The 20,595-nt window shown below is 38.4% G+C and overlaps 2 protein-coding genes across 4 annotated transcripts in view; one reads left to right on the top strand and one right to left on the bottom strand.

Moving 5' to 3' along the window:
• The window catches only part of sick (sickie), a 268,982-nt gene that overhangs the window by 125,962 nt on the left and 122,425 nt on the right, over window positions 1-20,595 (top strand). Inside the window, exon 1 of one of the 3 annotated variants that reach the window (XM_043420506.1) lies at window positions 17,283-17,384. The exons of the other annotated variants lie outside the window; for them this stretch is intronic. Coding sequence (XP_043276441.1) covers window positions 17,311-17,384 — 74 coding nt within the window. The 5' untranslated portion in view covers window positions 17,283-17,310. Of the gene's footprint in view, window positions 1-17,282; window positions 17,385-20,595 lie in introns of those variants that run through there. 3 annotated transcript variants of the gene reach the window in all.
• LOC122411588 (prolyl endopeptidase-like) lies at window positions 4,756-13,790 on the bottom strand. The gene is made up of 14 exons (XM_043420508.1): window positions 13,769-13,790; window positions 11,931-12,154; window positions 10,200-10,334; window positions 9,616-9,839; window positions 9,355-9,536; window positions 8,343-8,550; window positions 7,952-8,183; window positions 7,672-7,872; window positions 7,392-7,577; window positions 7,158-7,283; window positions 6,928-7,076; window positions 6,607-6,819; window positions 5,399-5,735; window positions 4,756-5,033 (listed from the first exon to the last, which is right to left on the bottom strand). Exons 1-14 carry the CDS (start codon window positions 13,773-13,775, stop codon window positions 4,968-4,970), a joined length of 2,490 nt encoding a protein of 829 aa, XP_043276443.1. The 5' UTR covers window positions 13,776-13,790; the 3' UTR covers window positions 4,756-4,967.

Below are 20,595 nucleotides of genomic sequence, written 5' to 3'. Positions count from 1 at the left end.
CTGCATGGAGAAGAATTTGAAAGAATTAGCGAAATTTATCTGAGCATCGTGTTAACGGAATGACGAAATGAAATTTAACAAATTTACGAATAATTAAGATTATGATGATTATAATAAAATTATAAACTACAAAATCGTAATCACAAATGAGGCGGTACGTGTTGCGAATTCATTTTTTTAAAGCGACCTTAGGTGCGTCGTCCTTTGCCAAATCCATCGTGTAAATCCGCCCAGGAGTCAAGAACGAAGTGAATTTGAAGAAAATTTCGGAATTTTTTTCACTGCAAGAAATTTCGTCGATTGTACCGACATCGAGAAAGAGAGTTTTTAAAAGTTCTCCAGTTTTTAAGCTGTGCAGCTGGAGAATGCTCTATAAAAAATGACGTAACGGTTGAAACAACGCAAGTTTTTTGTTCAAGATTTCGTGGCAATTTATTGAAAGAAGCTTGACCTTTACCTTGATATTTTGAGTGTAACGAGCAACGAATTTGTCACCGGCCACAACTTCGACCGACTCTAGAACATTTTCTGGGTGTTCAGACAATAAAACCGTCCACTTCTCTTTCGCTGGATCCTTCAGATTGATCCTGACGAGTCGTTTATTTGGAGCATTGTAATCCGTAAGAAAAATTGCATTCGGCCCATCGTTCGTCACGTACTGCAATTTTCGAATGAATCTACTTGAAATGACAATTGTTTTCACATTTTTTTTTCGACAGACAGTTAATTTGTACACTCACGTCGTAAAACGCATCAAATACGCCGACAACTTCCATTAAATCGAACTTCTCTTTAACCGTTCCGTCGGTACTTGGCTTCGTCACAAAAATCAAATTGCTCCATGAATTTTTCGTTACGGAAATGATCAACCGTTTTTCATAGTTGGTCATGTGAGCTTCACTGAAGGATTTTAATGAACATTAATTCTCTGGATACTCGTTCGTATCATCGATAGAATATTTAGGCCAGAACCGATTTATAGATTTTCAATTGTTTATTGAATTTTCACTCACATTAGCCACAACGGCTCCTCCGGGAAATCCACCACCAAAACGTCCTCCGATTGCGGAGTTCCCACAATGTGATAAAAAAGTTTTTGGTGCTCGAGCCCTTGAGTTCCTTTACCATTTATGTGCTCCTTTGGCACAGTTGTATAGGAGCTGTAAAAAACTGCCTTGCTATCCCCCGTCCACGTTATCGTGGAATATTTGGTGCTTCCCAACGCCTCAGGATACAGTGTACCTGTTGAATTTTTTTTCGAGTAATGCACTTCTTAAAAATCTGAGCACTTCTAAAAGAAGGACAAATTAGAACGTGAGACGCTTGTGAAAATTCGCTAAAAAATGTCGGAAAGATTTGCTGAAACTATCGATTTGTTTTTCAATGAGAATTTTCAACTTACAACTGGCAATAAAAAAGCGATTCACGAAAGTAATGAATTTCCGAAGATTTATGTTTTTTTTTTTTTTTTTTTTCCAATCCTTTCGGAACCTTTACAATCTCCTTTTGGCTTTACCTGTCTCGGTGTTTATAAACCAGATGGTCCTCCAATCCGACCCGTTGTTTGACAAACTGAAAGCCATAATTTTGCCATCATCACTGAATTTTTTATACGAAATGGCTTTCAGTGCGTCTTCAGAAAAATCATTGAGATCGAGAAAGACTTTAGGCTCACTGTTCAAAGTATCCTGAACATAGAGAACACTGCGACCAAAAAAAAGCAAAATTGAGGAATTTGCGAAGCTAACTGTTGCGAATAACTCGTTTTAGAGCTCCAACCTTTGAGTTTTCAGTCCAGTTTTTTTGTTGAAATAATATTTGTTACCATGTCTCTGCGGACACGAATATACTGGAAAATCGCTCAGTCGCGTTAATGTGTTATTAATATCTTTACGAAGTGAACCGTTGGACAAAAACAAGTTTGTCAGCTGATTCTGGGCATCAACGAATGCTTTAGTTTCTTCGGAATTTGGATTTTCGAGCCATCGATACGGATCTTTGATCTAAAAATCAAAAAACCTTGTCATTTTCCATGAAAGTGATTGTTAAAAATCCGATAATTGGTCAAATTCAAATGACATGAACTTTCGAAGTTTTTTGCAACAGAGGTAAACACTTGATATAAATTTCGCTGAGCTCTGGATTTTTTACAATTTGCAGATAACTTTAGAATTTTTTATATGAAAAATTCGGTGGAACAAAGATGGTTTTAATCAGCGTTAACCATCAGCGAAATTTCTTTCAAGTATTTACCTCTGTTACAAAAAACTTCGAACGTTCGTTTTGAACTTATTCGTTCGAATTTGATCCAGTATTTTACCTCAAGTTATGCACATGGAGATTAAAAAAAAAAAAAAAAAAAAAAAAAAAACAGGTTATAACCCATCATCAATAAATGAGTCGTTAGTTGAAATTAAATTAGAAAGTAATGATCAGTTCAGTGAATTTTCAAAGTGTCATTCGACAATGATGATGAAAAAGGTACAACCTCAAAACCATGATAGTTGTCACTGATGGTTTCATCTCGTCGAGTTTCAGAGTATTGAATCTTCGAGACAGTTCCATCGATTTTGTCAGAGAAAAACACACGAGACACACGAGAAAAAAATTAAATAAACAAAGATTTTGGCAGCAAAGATTTTTGTAGAGAACTTGAATAAAAACAAAAAAAAATGAAGGGAAATGCGACGATTGAATCCATTTTGAGAATCCCATGATTGTTGAGTAAATTTCAAAAAAAAATTCGATCAGTATGAAAAACCGATTTTTCGAAAGTTTCGATTTTAGCTATAACCAAAGAAACGTTGACACAACGATATTTTTTTATTTTATCACATGTCTTTATAAAAGCATGAATATGAATGCACAAGTCAATAAATTCAGTTTATCGACGTTATAGTTTGTAATATATATTTTTTAATGTTGATTGCTCCTGCGAGCATCCTTCTAGGTTTACAAGAACGTTCCATCATTATAACCTCCCCCTTTCCTTCTCATTTCGCTGCACATCTTGAAACTGAAACTGAGCAAAATTGTTAAAGCGCGAGGAGCCGGTGCAAATATTCGCTGAAAGCTGCTCAACTCGTAAGATCCGCGAAGCCATAGACCGACCGCTCACTCATCTGTCGATATTTTTCATCATTCTATTAGATCGATATATCAAATAAAAAATGCTGGAAATTAAAATTTGCAAATTGCTTCCTCAAGATGGTCAAGATGCACGATGCTCAAAGCTTACTCTATGAGGTGCTATATTTTTCATTTTGGTTTCCTCATATAGAGGAAGCTTTAAGCATTGTTCTAAAAGCTTGAGAAAGCAATTTGTTACTTTTAATTTTGTTTTTTTTAAATAAAATTTCAACTTATTTATCGACTTTTAACTTTTCCAAATAAATTTCCAAAAATTAAAGTGGATATTTCGAAAAACTCATATTTTCGTAAAATGCCAAAAATCATAAAATTTAAACCGCTCAACCGATATTTCCCAATTTCAATACCAACTTTTCTATTATAATAATCTATTTATAAAAAAAAATTAGTAATAAATCTTAAAATTTCCGGAAGTTAGAGCGTCGAGACCCTTTTTTTAAAAATTTCAAAACTATTCGTATTTTTTTTTCAAATTCTGATAAAATTATCAGAGAATAAAGAGCTTGTTCAGATTAACATATATGCAAAACGGTAGCCCTGTATCTCAAATCGTTTTCAAGTTATAAGCGTTTGAATTTTGCAGTGCCATAACATACACACACACACACACATCCGGACATTTTTTCTAGATATGATTTTTTGATGTTTTTGGACATTTTGAGCACATTGAAAACTGGAAAAAAAAAAATGTTCCATCGTCTCATAGCTTCCTCTATGGGAAGCAAAAATTATGAGTACAACTTTAAATATTTATAAATCTAATAAAATCTATTGATTATAATAAATTTACACTTATTACCTGTCTTTCCGGGTAGGGTAGAGCCTCAATGATGACGACGACCTCCAGCAAGATCATGAAGTAACGAACTTTCTCCATCTTGAAATGTTCTAATCAGTATTTCCAGTAACAAGTCGCAGTTTTTATACGTTCCGTATTCGAGTTAGGCTCGAGCCTGACTGATAAGAAATCCTGTCGCTAATCCTCAGCAAACTCAGTTCAGATGAGTCTCGAATACTTTACATAGTCAAAAATATGAGGGATATGTGATGTTCCGGATTTTAAATAAAACGCTTTCGGCTGATAGATTGAAAGCATTAATGAAAAGAAGTTTGCAAACAGCCTCGAAAAGACAACCATAAAAGCACTATAGTGAAACCTGTTCTCCATTTGCTACTGTCACATCTCTATCTTAAAAGTTTCGATTTTTCTAAGAGACACGCAGATATGTTTCATTCCACCATGTACATGGATTACATAATAATACGTCCAAGAATGTCAAAAATTTTCGAATTCAAAATGGAGAGTAATTGTTTTATAGATAGACCAGAACATGGAGAAGCAAAAAATCGAAAGTGAATTTTTCGAGTCTATAAAACTTGGATATGCAGAATATAGCGATGGCTCGAAAAGGCAAAAGTCAAAATGACGATGTTTGAAATTGGAGATCACCCGTCTGATGAGTGAGCAAGTGAGCTCCGCTGCGTTTCTTTATTTTGATCGGTCGACTTTCTAACGTTTCGCTATATTTTGACCGTTCGACTTTTTGGTGTTTCAGTATTTCTGACTACATATGGGTAATGAATTTTAAAGATTAGGAGAAAGAGTTAACTCGGCACATCGCCCGGAATATTTTTCATTTATTTCATTCAATTATTTGGAATTTTTTTTCTTATAATAGTCGCTATACATATTTTAGAGTACTGAACAAGTGTCTGTAGAGTGTAATTAAAAGCTATGACGAACATATTTTTCGTTTTTTACCATTTCTTCTTTCTTCTTCTTCTCCTTATTGACTAAATCCTCTTCCTTTTTCTTACTAGTCCTCGAAATTTAAGCCCAATGAATAGGTAATGAACGTTAAGATATCAGCGTATTTTTTAATCTGGAATTGAGTTCAATAGCAATCGAAATTTTTAATCGTATATTCGTATACTTTTTCCATCTCCATCATTTTATTTTCGTTACTTTTTTTCAAAGTTTAAAAGTTATTGTCACAACTGAGAATGTTCTTTTTACCGAGATTGCGAATGAAATTGGGTGTTTAATTTGTAATGCTTATTAACAAAAAGTGCGAAATTCGTCGAAATATTTGGAACTAGCGAAACTAGTACGAAAATAATAACAACTTAGACATAACAATTCAAACTCTTCAGTGACCGATAGAAGCAAAAGAAGTTTGAAATAACTTGTAAACGAAACATGAAGAAATAAAAATTTGTTTCTACTCAAAGTTTCATCGAAACTCACCCCTTTATCATTTGATTCATCGATTCCGTGGCCGGACTCCAATTCAATTCTCGCCATAAGCGGAGGGCAATTCTTACCGTTACCACCGAACAGGCCATTCCGGTATTGCAGAGATGCGATATATTTGTAGGTGTGCATAGGTGATATGCACTCATCGTGATCTTCGGTTAGTAATAGAGTAGCTGGGAAAGGAACGTAAGACGGAGGACGTTTGATATTGTGGAGTGGAGAGTATCGCAACAGATTATAAAACTGTTGCTCAACTTCCCATTTTCCGTATTCCGGAATTAAGGAATAGCCACTCCCGAAATTGTGATATCTGAGCATGTCCATAAAACTGTAAAAACGAAGAATACACGCAAATTGTGATTATTCTTCAAACTTTTTTCAACTCCGATCAGTTATACGAACAAATGAGATCGAAAATGCTCGATAATAAATTTCGAATGTAGAATAAATTGCTCGTTCTATGAGTCGACATTCGTCGACGCTTTCATATATCAAAATAGTTCGACTGTTCTATGACTAGTCAAATTAGCAACTACTTTATGTTGATTAAATTGAAATCTATATTATTAATAAGATTGTAATAAAGTGATATATAATTATAATAAAAAATAAAATTAAATTTATACTTCAACTTGACTAGTTAATGATTGAGTCCGATTCATTATAAATACATGCATATAACGTAGGGTACATTTTTTAAAGTACGAAGGAAAGTTTATGTCGGTGTAATAGCACCGAGAAAAAAAGGTCAATTCGTTACAAAAAGCGAAGCTACTAGATGAATCAAAGTACGTGAGTCAATCTCAAAAGTAAATTTGGTGAAATTCCCGCGATTCCTGACTTTGCCCGAAGTTCAATCAGCTGTTACCAGCAGTTAGCGTAATGTCCGACATCCGCTTTCGCCACGTCGAAAACTAAAGTTTTTTCATGTTTTCTTTCTTAAAAGCCCGATAAGGTAATGTTTTTTTCAAGATACGGAATCTGTGATGAATTTTCTTCACGATAGAAATTTTTCCAAAACTCGAACATTGTAAATGAAATAATTCAAAATTTTGCCCCGTAATAGACCCCGAAACTGTGCTCATCGTTATCAGGGGACCTTAAACTGTCATTTACCACAAAAAAGTGGATCCTCACTGGACTTTATCGAACGGCCGAATTACTTTTAATGTATAGAAAAAAAAGAGAATCGTTCATACCCAGATTCTGCGATTGCAGCACCGAATAACTCTGGTTTTTGATTGATACAAACGGCGACTAGTAGTCCCCCGTTGCCAACGCCGTGAATAGCCAATTGTCCAGCAGTTGTATACTCTTTATTGACCAAATATCTCGCAGCGTCTTGAAAATCATTGAAAGAGTTCTGCTTCTTGAAAAGTCTTCCTTCGTCGTGCCACTTCTCTCCGTATTCGCTGGAACAACGATTTTACCAACATTCGTGTACCATTATTCACCTCGATTTTCAATTTTTATTTATTAAACCTTCGTATGAAATTTCATTTGAAAACATCAACACTCACCCTCCTCCACGAATATTGGCAATAGCGAAAATACCATTGAAATTTTTCATGAATACGAGTCTGCTTACGCTGAAATGTGGTTGTATACTGACGCCGAAACCACCATTTCCGTATAAAAGGGCAGGCATCGATTCTTTTTTAGCTCGGTCCTAGATTTGTTTTTACTTTAATACGACACAATTTTTATGTTTTTTTTTTTCTTAATCTTTTTTTATGTAATATTTATTAACCTTTTTGGAGACAATAAAAATAGGAATTTTTGTAGTATTATGGGAGCTCGATTGATAGAAATCTTGCCGAACTTTATAGTCTTTAGAATCGAATCCGGGTACCGTAGTTTTGTAATGGATTGTAACCTGTCAAAATAAAAATATACGAATTATAAACAAGCTTTATGTGATCGTATTATAGTAAAGAATTCAGTACTCGAATATAATTTGATTAAAGTTCAGTGGTAATATTACTTTGGGATTTCTAGGATCTGTCAAATCCGCCTTGTAAATATCTCCCGGAATCAGGAACGAAGTGACCTTGTAGAAGATCTCTGAACGGCTTCTAGAACCGGAAAATTCAGAAACTGTACTGTACCGGGGAACAGTAAAAGTTTTCAAATATTCTCCATTCTTTAAATCGTGTAGCTGGAGAACGTTCTGAAAAAAAATATTTTAGATAATATTTTAGAGAATGAAAATTTCTGTAATTGTTTTTCATATTTCGCGCGGCAATCGCGGGATTGAAACTTACGCTGACATCGTCCAGGTAACACGCAACGAAATGATCACCGTTTACAGCCTTGGCCCATTGAAGAATTTTAAAATTTTTATCTTCAGGCAGTAAAACCGACCAATCAGCCCCCGGATTATTCAGATTTATTTTAATCAGTGAGAAATTCTGAGAATTCCTACTTGTAAGAAAAATTGCCTCTGGTCCATCGTTCGCTACGTACTAAAATGTTTCAGTTCATTGAGTTTCTGTTGAAAATTTGTATGTTCCAGTCGAGAGAAAAGAATTCGTATATTCATACTTCGAAAATCGTGTCAAACTTGTCAATAGTGGTATTTTTATTAGTTGGTAGGAGTTTCGTTGCATCTAGATTCAAGTGCAGGCCAACATGTTCGGTTTTTTTGACAATTTCAGTCACGTGACCTACGAGTTTTCCATCGGGACTTATTTTCGCCGCGTATACCGATTTGTCCCGTACATTTTCCGTTACGGTGAATAGCAACCACTCCCCGTTATCGGTCACTTCAGCGTCACTGAAAAAATGTTCAGCCGCAACATGTATTTTCGGATTGTTCGTTCCTGTGATTGCGAAGTTTTTGGTCTTGCTCGAATTTAAGGTGAAAATCCTTTCAAATTTGATTTATTAAAAAGTAGCTTTGAACTTTTCATTCAGCACCCAAATTGAAACTCACATTTGAAAGAACGGCTCATCTTTAAATTCCTGTACGATGGTATCGTCATTTTGCTCTTGCTCCAGACGATGCAAATGGAGTTTTTGAATTCCTCGCCTTGTATCCGCATCCCCTTCGGTATATGAGACGTAAAAAATTCCTCCATTGTCTTTTGTCCACGCTATCGTAGAGTATTTGACTTTGGACAACGATTTAGGCAAAAGGGTATCTACGCGATAAGTTTCAATCAATAAAATAATGACGAGAAAAACTGAGCACTTTTAAGGGGTCTACCCTAATTAGAATTTTCAAAAAATCGATTTTTTTTGTTGCATTTTTCGAACGTATACATATTTAAAAGTATCATACTAAAATTTTACAAAGATCTGAGCAATCCAAGTGTACTTTTGAGCGACGTTTGCTTGGCTGCCTGAGCGTGCTAATGCGCACTGCCCAGTGCGGTACCGCCGTACCTGCCTTTGTTTAAACGCGTTTTTCTCATAAAATCGGACGGCTTGTTGATAAAATCTCGAAACTATTCAACCGATACTTACCAAATTTGACCACATGTTCTTTATGACTATAGCTATAGCGGCATAACATAGGAATTTTGAAATGTTGAGGAGAACTCTTTTTTTTCCAAAAAAAGATTTAAAAAACGTGCTTTTTCTTAGTTTTTGGAAAAATGGCCGCCGTTTTGTCATTTTTGAAAAAATCGTATGATATGCGCTATAGCCATTTACCTATCGAATCTAAAACCACTCTTCTTTTTTTCTCCGATCATCCATTCCAGAAATTTTATCAACAGCGTACATCCTTTTTTTTGGACCTATCTTCTCTGCCATTCTTCTGTACGAAAACTAAGTAAAAAAAAAATAAAAATTTTTTTGTGTACTTTTTATATCCATATTTATAATTTATACCGGTCATAAAAATTCGTGAAAATAGTCTTTTTTTGCCTGTCTCATTAAGGTAGACCCCTCAAAGCGGCACTAGAAGTGAACGATTTTTAAAACACATTTTTCTGATTTACTATTTGTTACGTCTTTGAAATAGATATCGGTGTCCGAAGACTCGCCGTTGGTGCTCACGCTGTACGCTAAGATTTTTCCATTTCCACTGAACTTTTTGTGCGTAACAATTCTATTCGGGTCCGTATTGGGAAATGAAAAGACGCTAGGACTTCCGCCTAGTGTATCTACATAATAGAGAACCCTGCATACGAAGAAAATAATAATTACTATACAATAGTTGAAAAATGAATGGTTAAAATGTAAAAATGTCGATTCCCAACTTTTCATCCTTTCGTCCGTCACTCGTTTCATAATAATATTTGTTGTCATATTTTGCTGGGCATGTCTGCGTCTCGTATCTCCAAAGATCCTCCACTTTGTTCTTGATTTTCTCACGAAACGTACAGTTGGACAGGAAAGTTTCTGTCAGTTTATTTTGTTCTTCAACGAATACTTTGGTATCAGCAGCATTTAAATTTTCGAGCCGTTTATATGCATTTTGAATCTGTGATTCGAAAAAACGTGGTTATTTTACAAAAATTTATTGTTTACTTCATCAATTTTTCCTTCAAGATATTGCCACGTTTGAAATTAGTTTCAGCAGTTTATCTCCGGTCGCGATAAGCAGAACACGGTCCAGAATAAATTTACTGCAGTTGCAAGAAAAACTAAGAGAACAGTGCGATTGAAAAATGCACGTATGTATTCAAAACTGTAGGCACGCAAAAGTCATTTCGATAACTAAAATCAATCAAATTCTTCGACGTAATACAATCCTATAATTGCAGCGATCACTAGCTTTTCGATCAACAAATGAATAACTCAGTGAAAAACTCTGGAATTGCAAAATTAACAATTACATCACCTCATATTCATAATATTGGTCATAGACGTCGTTCATTCGTCGAATCTTCTGCGCGACTTTACCATATATCATTGCGTCTAACCTTGGCTTTGTTCTAAGAACTGATTTTTTAACAATGCGATGTTTTTCCAGGATCTACAAAAAACAAGAAACAACCGTAAATAATGAAGCTTTTTTTGAAGCGTCGAAGTGCTTTCATACTTTATATGGCGATGCAGTACTCAATTAAAAAAAGAACAAAAAATATACAAGAGAAGAAAAAGACAGACGATTGGGCCATCGTTTTGAACTATCATCATCGTTGAAAATTCATATTTTGTGTTTCAAAGCGGAAAAATTAATATTTCTGTATGATTTTGATTCAGGTGATAACCACTGCTTTACAAATCAAAACATTCTTTGGTTTTTTTATCTCAGATAAACCGATCCCCCGGAATCGTGGAGACGATGGAGAAACCCTGTAAAATAGTTCTATAACGAATCTACCCGAGATGTCAGCGAGTTAGAAAATTTTATTATGGAGTTGAAATTCCAATAAATCAACTTTTCAAATATCAAAAGTCTCTGTTTTTTTTCTTTCCCGTAAAAAAATCGTGAAAAAACCCCAAAAAATCCGATTGCCACACGGGTCGACCCCTTAATAAAAGTGCTATATTCGAACCTAGCAAAAAAAATTCAGACTGTCATACTGTTTGTTCGTATGTTGAACCTGCAAGCAAGGACTGAAACGTCCTCATGATTTTTTCCCTGCTGTACCCTGTGGTTTTATGGAAAGTTCCAAATATGTGAAATCTTTTTTTTCTTTCTTTCATTTTTTTTTTATCAGGTCAGCTTAAAATTATCGATAACTGAGTTACGGACTATCGATGTGGAAATTACGTTCGAATAATGACGTTTTTCTAACAGAGCTTCGCAAATAGACGATTTAGGCCTGAAAATCCTGTTGTAATAGAAAATTAAATTTGTCTATCACCATCCAGAGTGACTACAAATATTAATTTCGGTAAATGTTCATCTTTAAAATGCCTTTCTAAAAATTACAAATGTTTTAATTCTTTGATATTTATTTTCGTTGATATTTTTATCAATCAAAATCATTTTGGCATCAGACTTTTGTTTGAAGTCGCATTATTCAATGTCACTCCGGAATGCTCTGGATCTATGACTCAACTTCACTGGCATAGAAAAATCTAGAATCTTTGCAAAACTACAATCGGTTGTTATTATGTGGAAATTCAGGCTTCAAACTATGAAACTTCAAGTTTCCACCCTTTGTTTATAAAAATCTCCGAAAAGGCAGATCATTCTCGGCCTTTGCTCACGGATGAAAAATAAATGAAATTTAAGGTATTCTTTTCGCATGACCGTATTTTTGTCGTCGCTGCGAGTTCCTTACATTGTTTTTTTCTATCTGTGAGACAGTTTGGATCAGGAATTTAGAATCATTTAGTATATGAATAATCGAATAGAAAAGTGGTGATGATGGAATCTCCGTAAGCTCCCGTAGAAATTTTACGATTTTTCAACTTTTAATTCTTTATTAAATGTTCGATAAGCTGACCTCAAATTTCGTCGATCTATTCGCATGCATTTCTACTTTCGTGTTATTTAAAATCCAGTTATTTGTAGAATATTCGGGTTCGTGAAAGGAATACCTTAAACAATGATCGTGGGGTATTCTTTAGACGGATGCTTGATTAAAAAATAAATACAAAGGTCAATCAGACTTACCGGTCCTGAGTGTGGGAAAGCCCCGGTCATGACGAAGATTGCTGTCCAAACGATCTTGTAACGAAAAATCTTCATCTTTGATACACGATGGAACGATATAACGAACACAATCCGAAAAACTATAAACTTCCGAATGATTGTAACGTAGCAAGAAAGTCGGTTTTTATAAAGTTCGCCAACGCGATGATCGCATCTTTTTTCTGGGATCTTGAAGCTTCTTTTGTCTACAAATATTGTGTGAACACGACGGGTAATAAGACGAATGCAATTATTAATCCTTACGTGACTCAATTTCTATTGAGTGAAATATTAATGAGAAAACACGTGTGCTAAATCAGTGCAGTAAACTGATAAATATTGATTTTTGTTATTGCGCAGCATCAACGTTTCTTCTTGTAACAGTCAAATTCTCAGAGAAATTAGTTCAAAGGCATTATCGATGGAATTATCTACCGGCAGCCACGTACACATTTCCATAAGTTATTCGAATCACTGAAAAAAGAACTGAACGTAAAAAAGACTTTACCGAATTCGTATTTGTACGTAAAACTAATGAACAATGCCTGCAAACGAAGCTATCAAGCCTCTCTTATATTCGTCCATACTCGTGGATATTTTTTTGGTGATCTCGCGCTCTAAAATGTTTTTCCGTAGAATTGCATTTCGAGTAAATAAGACTGTGCAAGGAATAAAAATATTAGAGATATAACGACCATGAAAACTGTTGGAATTATTTTCAGTGGTTCTTCGATTTCAGTGAATACATTGAGTCACAATTCTCAGAAACGTACAATATATAAAGCACGCGAAGGAAATTTCGTAAGCGTGTGCTCTTTCGATTGTTGGTGATTTCAATATTTCGATAAGCAGCTGACCGTTTGTAATAAATTTCAAGGTCGTCAGGATTCGAACGCATTTTTTTCATAATTCTAATTGCGTATCCGTTCGTGGTTCATTTTCCCTCAATATCTGCATTTACTTCGGTATCAATTCGTCTGAAAAAAGTGTTTTTTTCCTTACAGCTAACCGTTTGATCTTCGGAGGTTTCTCATGCTCCGGGTCTACGTTACAGAAGTTGAAACGTTGTAAATTATGAGTGAACAAAAAAAATGGATTGTAACCTATTACTTTTGTGATAAGGGATCGAAAGATGAAATTTTCATCGGATTCTCAGCTAGTTTATGTACCTAATTCTATTCAGATGTCACACAGTGACAGGGAATGTTACGACGCTCGAGAAAGTAACGGTCGAATGAATCTGCAGATTCGGTCGAGTGGCTCGAAGCTATCCTTTGGATCAGACCGCTCCGACAGAGTATTACATCGCAAGAACCACGAAATGTAGGGACCTCTGGCGTGAAACCTCGATTCTGATAGCTGAAGTCTCCGTCATCAGTTTTTAAATAGTCTGTGTCGTTGCTTCGACGCTTGATGAATCAATCTTGCACTTTTTTGCTTCCCTTAAATACGTACTTTGCGCACATACACTCTTTGACAAACTCAATTACGATAAACTCGCCATTCTAATGAGCGCCTTAGCACGCTCGCCACCATCGCACGAACCCACGAGAATGTATAATCCCACAAAACATATGAAATTCACAAGACTCTCTGTACTTTTCTCGCGGATCTCATAAATGTTAAGCGACGTTTTAATGGCCCGAGCCGTCCGGAGCACTCGAATGCCTTCCACTTTAAACACGGAGCAACGCGCTCGTTCACCGTCCTCAAACTCCCAACGCTATACGAGATGCTCAGGGTTGTCTAAGATTCTTTTAAATCAAACGTACATTCGAGAAATTCATCGGACCTGAAAAGTCTGTTCTTCAATCACATACCTGACATCAGTTCGACAGCCAGATCCCGCGTTAGGCTCGAGAAGTCTCAATTATATATTAATTCCGGGGACAGCAGTTCCGGATAGGAGGAGAGTCCTCGGTGCATGTTTTATCGAACCAGAGTCGCCTTCGAGAAGGGTCATTTGAATTTTGTATCTATACCAGTAAAAAATTAATACTCAAAAGCTTTCTCATTCATGGCAATCGATCATCGTATATTCTCGAGAGACGGTGAACGCCTTAATGATAAATTCACAGCTTCCAGGGAGTTGGTATACTCGAGAGGTCGTCTGGTTTGCCGCGCGGTAGTAAAGGCAGCGATGATTTAATGGATCGGCGACGAACTCGTCGTCTCGTTCGGTCGAGAAAATCCTCGAACTTGGTAAGCTTCATCGAGAAGATGAGAATTAAGTTTGAGAAGAAGATACATGGGAGGAAGGAGACGGAGGGTTCGAACGGGTGCGAGAGAGAGAGAGAGAAAGAGAGAGAAAAGAGCGATAGGAGCAGCAGTCGAGACGAGAGACATTAACATATCAACAATGCTTCATTATACTGCGAGTAAAACGTGCAGAGTCTCGCCCAAGTTCCGCTGTTAGAATTTTGAAAGGGGGAAGAGAGCGCAGTCGGTCCGCGTTTGAGCTCTCCTCTTCCTGTGTGTTCCTCGCATCGCAGAGCCGCACGATACGCAGCGATATCGGCATTTTGCCGAACGGTCGTAGAGGCACATGCACAAACGTTGCTGGAACGACTGAAAATCATCGTTTCGAGTATTTCGGCTGCAACAACCGAGGCATCGTGGGCTATAGGGATTGAACAAATGGTGGAATAACGCCCACTCACGCGACGCCCGATCGAGGATAAAGTGTCTCGCACACATTTGAGAAACACCGGTTTAGCGTCGTCGAGTGACCGGCGTGACCGGGCATTTGCATGAGAATGATTCAAAAATTCTCTCGCCTACCCGGTTTTATATACATGCATCCATATATGTATTCATGCAAGCCATGTATAAACATACCCTGCACGCATTTCGGATTCAAAGCGGCGGGGGTGTTTGAGCGCTCGAGGATTGGCCCGCTCCGAGAGAAAGCCCGTAATCCGGTTGGTCCTCCAGAGATCAATGGTAAACGAGATGAGGGAGGCTGTGCCGTTGGCTACTCTCGCGCCCACGTACCGTTTCTCCTTGCTGTACACGGGAATATATAAACGTTCCGAGGGAGCGAAGTGTGGAGGAGCTGCCAGCAGAGAGAATGAGAATGAGCAGGGGCTCTCCGCATACAGGGTGTGCGCGAGGATCCACCATCAATGAGAATATCGGTGGAATGAGATTTAGGATCATTGCTCATCGGATCGTCAAATTAATCCGACCTTCCGGTTTTACGAGTCAATGTCGTTTTTTTTCCAATTATTCTGAAACTAGAACTCCACGATAACTACGCAACGACTTTGTACTCGAGCCGGATCGCTGGGGTCAATTCATTTTCCAATGCTCCAGGATCCGCGCTCGTTGCTAACTTTACTCTCCGCGTTTTTCTAAGGTGTTAAACTTCATTTTTCGCTTACTCGAGCTCTTCGCTACGACAGAATCAACTGCTATTCCCCCACGACATTCACTGTCAAGTTGAGACGTCAAAACCCCATAGAAGATCGTATTACTTGATTCGATGATTCTCATTGGACCTCTGGACCACCATTGAAGACTCCCAATACTGCACTCTCCTTTAACAAAGTTATTTTTATCTTTCAAGAACATCCGGTTTCGCGCGAATCCATTGGTGGAATCCTCGGATATCGTATTATGTATATTTTTTTCCACTGAAAAGAGCCCCTTTTTCATGACACCCTGAATATCTATGTAAATACGTATATACACGGACAATGTACCGAGATATGCGAGAGAAAGAGAAAGAGGGGGCTCCCAGCGAGTGACGAGACTGGAACACAAAGTGTCTCGGTACAATGACTGTGCGAGAGAAAGAGAGAGAGAGAGAGAGAGAGAGAGAGAGAGAGAGAGAGAGAGAGAGAGAGAGAGAGAGAGAGAGATAGTCGTACAAGATACAGCACCGTGTATTTTTGTAGGCTAAAAAGGGACAGTGCTAAAGATAAAGACGAGCGGGGACAGGGGCAGGGGCAGCAGGGAATGACGAAGAGGGGGGAGCGAAGGGAGAGCAGAGTACCATGGAGTTGTGGCAAGCCGAATGCGTGAGCACGAGGAAGATGGAATAGAGAATGGAAACGGGTGTGAGGCTGGAAAGCAGAAGAGGATGGGAAGTAACGCCGGGATCCGAGAAGTGAAAGCGGGAGGGAGAAAACGTGCGAGTGGGACAGAGCCATCGAGAACACGAAGCCACGTGCTATGGGGAAAAAGGGGGAATGGGAAACACGGGGGCTTCTCTCGGTCGCGGGTGCCTCCAAGCTCAGTTTGAAACGGGCCATCAACGATGCCTACACCATGGTCGCACACCATGAGGCGAGCGGATCGCTTTAACACGCCGTAAGGCCTTAACGTGAAATCGTAACTGAACGCGTCGCGATAATAAACAATATGCGTGATGAATTAACGTTTACGAAAGGTTTTTTATACACTTGGCTCTTTACTTTTATACGACGGAAAATGTATTTTTGTACGCGTATTTAACAGTCGGCTTAACGAGTATCTAACTTGGTGAGAAATGTGACGAAGTGATAAATTTCGTAATTAACGAGATGGCGAATGGAAATTCGTTTTTGACTCATTCGAACGACAATCGCATCTGATTCTCCGGCTTTTGCTACGTTGTTGGATAACCCAAGCTCTCACGAAAGTGGTATTTTTCTGGGATCTAGACATCAAAAAGGCTCAATCTTCGCGGCTCGTGATCGATATCGCGATAGCGATCGAAAACCCCTTCGAGGAGCGCCCCGATAAATGCCGGCTGTAAAATCGCACCAGACTCTCTCCTTTCGCGGGCCAAATACGAGAGCGGCAAGCAAACTAACCGATAAACTTTAGGATGTTGGAGAGAGAGAAGAGAGATGGGAACAGAGTCAGACATTGTATCCAGGAACGAGCTTCGTGGAACGACCATTTTTATTCGAATATAGATGTATTTTTTTGAAATATTTACAACCTGCAACAGTTCATCGATGCGATAAGATAAGGATTTACCATCAACGTTCCCTAGCAATCGGAGTCTGACGCACGGATCACCGTTGACATTTATCATCCCTCGCGATCCGCGCCGATATTAACCGTCGCAATTCATACTCGCTCGGTACAGCATCGATCGGTTTCGCTTCTTTCAAATATTCACTATTATCGGTTGAATGAATAGTGAATGAAAAAAATGTCGAACAAGAAGCCGGGCCAATTGGAAATCGATTTTCACGGAAAAATAAGTGAAACTATAGAAAAAAGCAACGACGAGCTCATTAAAACTGGTATTATCCGAGTCCGCACGACTTTTTACTCGCAGATAAGAGCCGCTGGCTCGTAAAGAATAAAATATAAAATAAAAAGAGATTAGATAAAAAGGGGATAAACGAGACGCTCGAACAGGACAATGGGAAACAGCGGAAGCAGCAGCGGCAATAGCCGGAAGGCGCGAAGCTTGCCGAATTCACCGGAAGCTCACAGGTATACGCGCTCCACTGATATATACACTCGCACACAGGTTTTTACCTCGTTCAATGTAATACACGCAATAATCGAAGCATGTAACGCATGAAACGGCAAGGTCACGTCCTAATGAAGGTTACAGTTAATAGCGATCATCTTTCCTCCCGTCACCCAATTATTTTTCGCACAATTCACGAACTAAAATCCAAAATTTCGGCAAAGCTGGAATTTATCAGTTTTCGAGATAACGCAATTCTTGCAGACCAATTTTATCGCGGGAAAGTGATTTTTGCTCGAATTTCGAGCATCATTTTTTCTTACGCCGAGAAAAAAAGTAACGCACAGAGTTGTAACTTCCATTAATTTTGCAGATTTACAAGCAACAAAGTTGCGAAAGATATTTTCCCTTTTCTCCGGCGCTGGCGACTTTTTTAACGTTCATTCTTCGCGCCCGCCGCGCGTTCCCTATTTTTACGAAACGACGCGTAAAATCTTGAATACCGTTACGCGCGTGTTCGAAGCATGTGGAACAAACCAGTATCGCTTGGACGGCGACAAATCGACGTATATCTCAAAGTTTAACCGGAAATTCCTTAGATATATAATCGAGGCAAAATTTGCTTGCGGTTTTTTGTACAGTTCGAATGTGACAGAAGTGGAAGGCGATGAGTAGGTTCCACTGCGGAGAGCAGTCCATCATGAGTGTTTGTGTTTTCATATATTCTGGCACTTTTCCAAGCTTAGACATTTCGGGTATTATACGATACTCAACTCTAAGCAAACCTCCTTGCAGACTCATTTAACGAAAATGAAACTGCAAAATAATCGAAATCATTGCAACGACACGGAGAATCCGCGATAGCGAAATAACTGTACGCGATTGGAATCCAATATTTTGATCCAATGAATCCTTTCGTCGTGCGTGCTTAGTAACGACAGTGCCGTGACGAGCTGCAATTCATGATATTATTATGGGAGAAAAATTGAATTTTCTTATAAATTAAATAATATTTGTTGTTCCGCACAATGAGAAAAAAGAATTGAAGTTATTCCAAAAGTTTTCTTCATTTAATTGCAATGTTTTCGGAGAGAATGAATCTGCAGTTTGATCTAAAACGACTCCTGTGTTTTAAAAACGACACCGTTGTTCCAATGACTTTTTTTTCGTACTGCAAGTAGGAACTTTTACCGAAGTATTTAGTAAATTTTGACGCCCCATCTGGAATATTTATGTTAAAAAACAGTCAAATATTATCACGGTAAATTTTACAGTGAATATTTATTGTCTCCGTGAATAAGGCAAAACACTGAGAATCCGTTGTAAAATTTACTTGTCCACACGCGCTTTACAAATTTCGAATGAAATATATTTTAGATTTTGTCCCCCGGACTAACGAACGGCGATCGAGCGAAGATCCTCCAAGCTTAGATCAAAGATACTGCATACGAAGGAGGCATTTATTTCTATGCATTTTCAATGTCCAGCTGAACATAATCGCTCACACGGATGTAGAACTAACTCGCGGATGGGCTATTTTGCAAAGTAATAAATGCATACGAATCTACATGTTTATATTATTTATAATGCACGTTTATTAATATAAACGTATATATAAGGGACGCGCTCATAATTATACACTGAAACGGCTGGGCTCGTGCACTGTGCACGCAGACTTGAGAAACTTTGCCACTGGCGATCTATATCGGGAAGGAAAAAATTAAAAACCAGATTCGCTCAGGCCGCTCGCGAGCCAACGGCTAAGTTTTACACACACGAATGCATACCGCCGCGTACACTTTTATCCAGCGGTGTTTCTCGACGTTCGGCCCCCGACGCGAAGACCGGTTGGCTAAGAACCTTCTTTCTTTTCTTTCGGCGCGCGCGGACGACGCTTCAACACCTTTTTGGAACGCGCACCTGAACTCGCGAATTCTTATCGATAGTTATAATTCGGCAAACAGTGAGACACTCGCAGGCCAAATACGAAGTAAATCAATAATGCGAGACGCTAATTAATCATAGTTGTTAAGCGTGTTTACGAATCGAAGATTGTTGGAGCATAACTGAACTGCGAGAGCCCATTTATTATAGTAAGCACGCAACATCGTTAGGATGACGCAGAAAAAGCTTTTCGTATACCGTTGGAAAAATAATTGTCTGAAAGGTAAATAAGGAGTGCTGTCGAAGCTTCTTGAAGCTGCAGCGTTATAAAAAGTGCAGAGAAAAAGGAAAATCGTCGTTCTCAATTCTCCAATCCGCAAAAAAGTCATTTTTTCATGCTTTTGTTCGTGAAAGAGTTTGGACAGCGATACTATCGTATCGAGGTTCCAGGATGCCATCGAATAACAGAGGAGCAGCGAATGTAGAGCGCTAAAGATATGTGGAATCAAAAATAAGTTTCAGGACCACCCGAAACGAATTTGAGGCGTTCGAAGGGGTCAAAGTCATGACGAAATGCCCACTCGAAAAGAACACTCGTCGCTTCGGTGTTGAGTGGCAACCACGAGGAATGGATACAGCCAACGTACTCGAAGCTAATGCCAGCCACGCGTTTACACCGAGAAAAAAGAAGGCAGCGATGGTGTCACGAGTCTGAGAAACTTTGGGACTTCGGAGGCGATTTAACGGTGCCTCGTTAACAGTCTTTATTTCCGAGGAAAGAGAACAATTAATTTTTTTGGAGAAACACGATCGGGAGGAAAGGTTCGGAGGGCTTGAGAAAATAAAAGGGTCGTATACGCGAGGACTTTTCTCGATGAGAAGCAAGAGGATTGCGTGAGAACGATATCTTTGCGTGTTTCGTGAATTAAAGGGAGGAAAAAATATTAAAAAATCGACTATAAGAGAGCGATATTCGAACGCGTATTGAAGGTAGTTGTAGGATATTTATGAGGAATGAAAAACCGCAGGGAAAAAATGCAGTCTGTGTTCTGTCGTAAACGAATTACTATAAGTCAGGTTCAGAATCGGTGGGAGGACCGGTCCCTCTTTTTTCTCTTTCCCTCTCTCTCTCCTTTCGTCTCACAAGGCGCAGAGGAGTTTCGTGAAAAAGAAAAATAAAAAAATCCACCCACACGGAGACGCAGAAGTTTCGCGAAGTTTCACCCGCTGGTGTCCGCACGCATCTACCTGTGGAGCGCAGTAGTATTTCTGGATACTCGCGTGAGTGCACAGGCACGTGGTCGAGTCGTCGTTTCGACCTCGAAAGTCTAACGTCACGAACGGGCT

Source organism: Venturia canescens, chromosome 5 (assembly GCF_019457755.1).
Source record: "Venturia canescens isolate UGA chromosome 5, ASM1945775v1, whole genome shotgun sequence".
Lineage (NCBI taxonomy): Eukaryota > Metazoa > Arthropoda > Insecta > Hymenoptera > Ichneumonidae > Venturia > Venturia canescens.
This window is presented reverse-complemented; position numbering and strand designations above follow the sequence as displayed.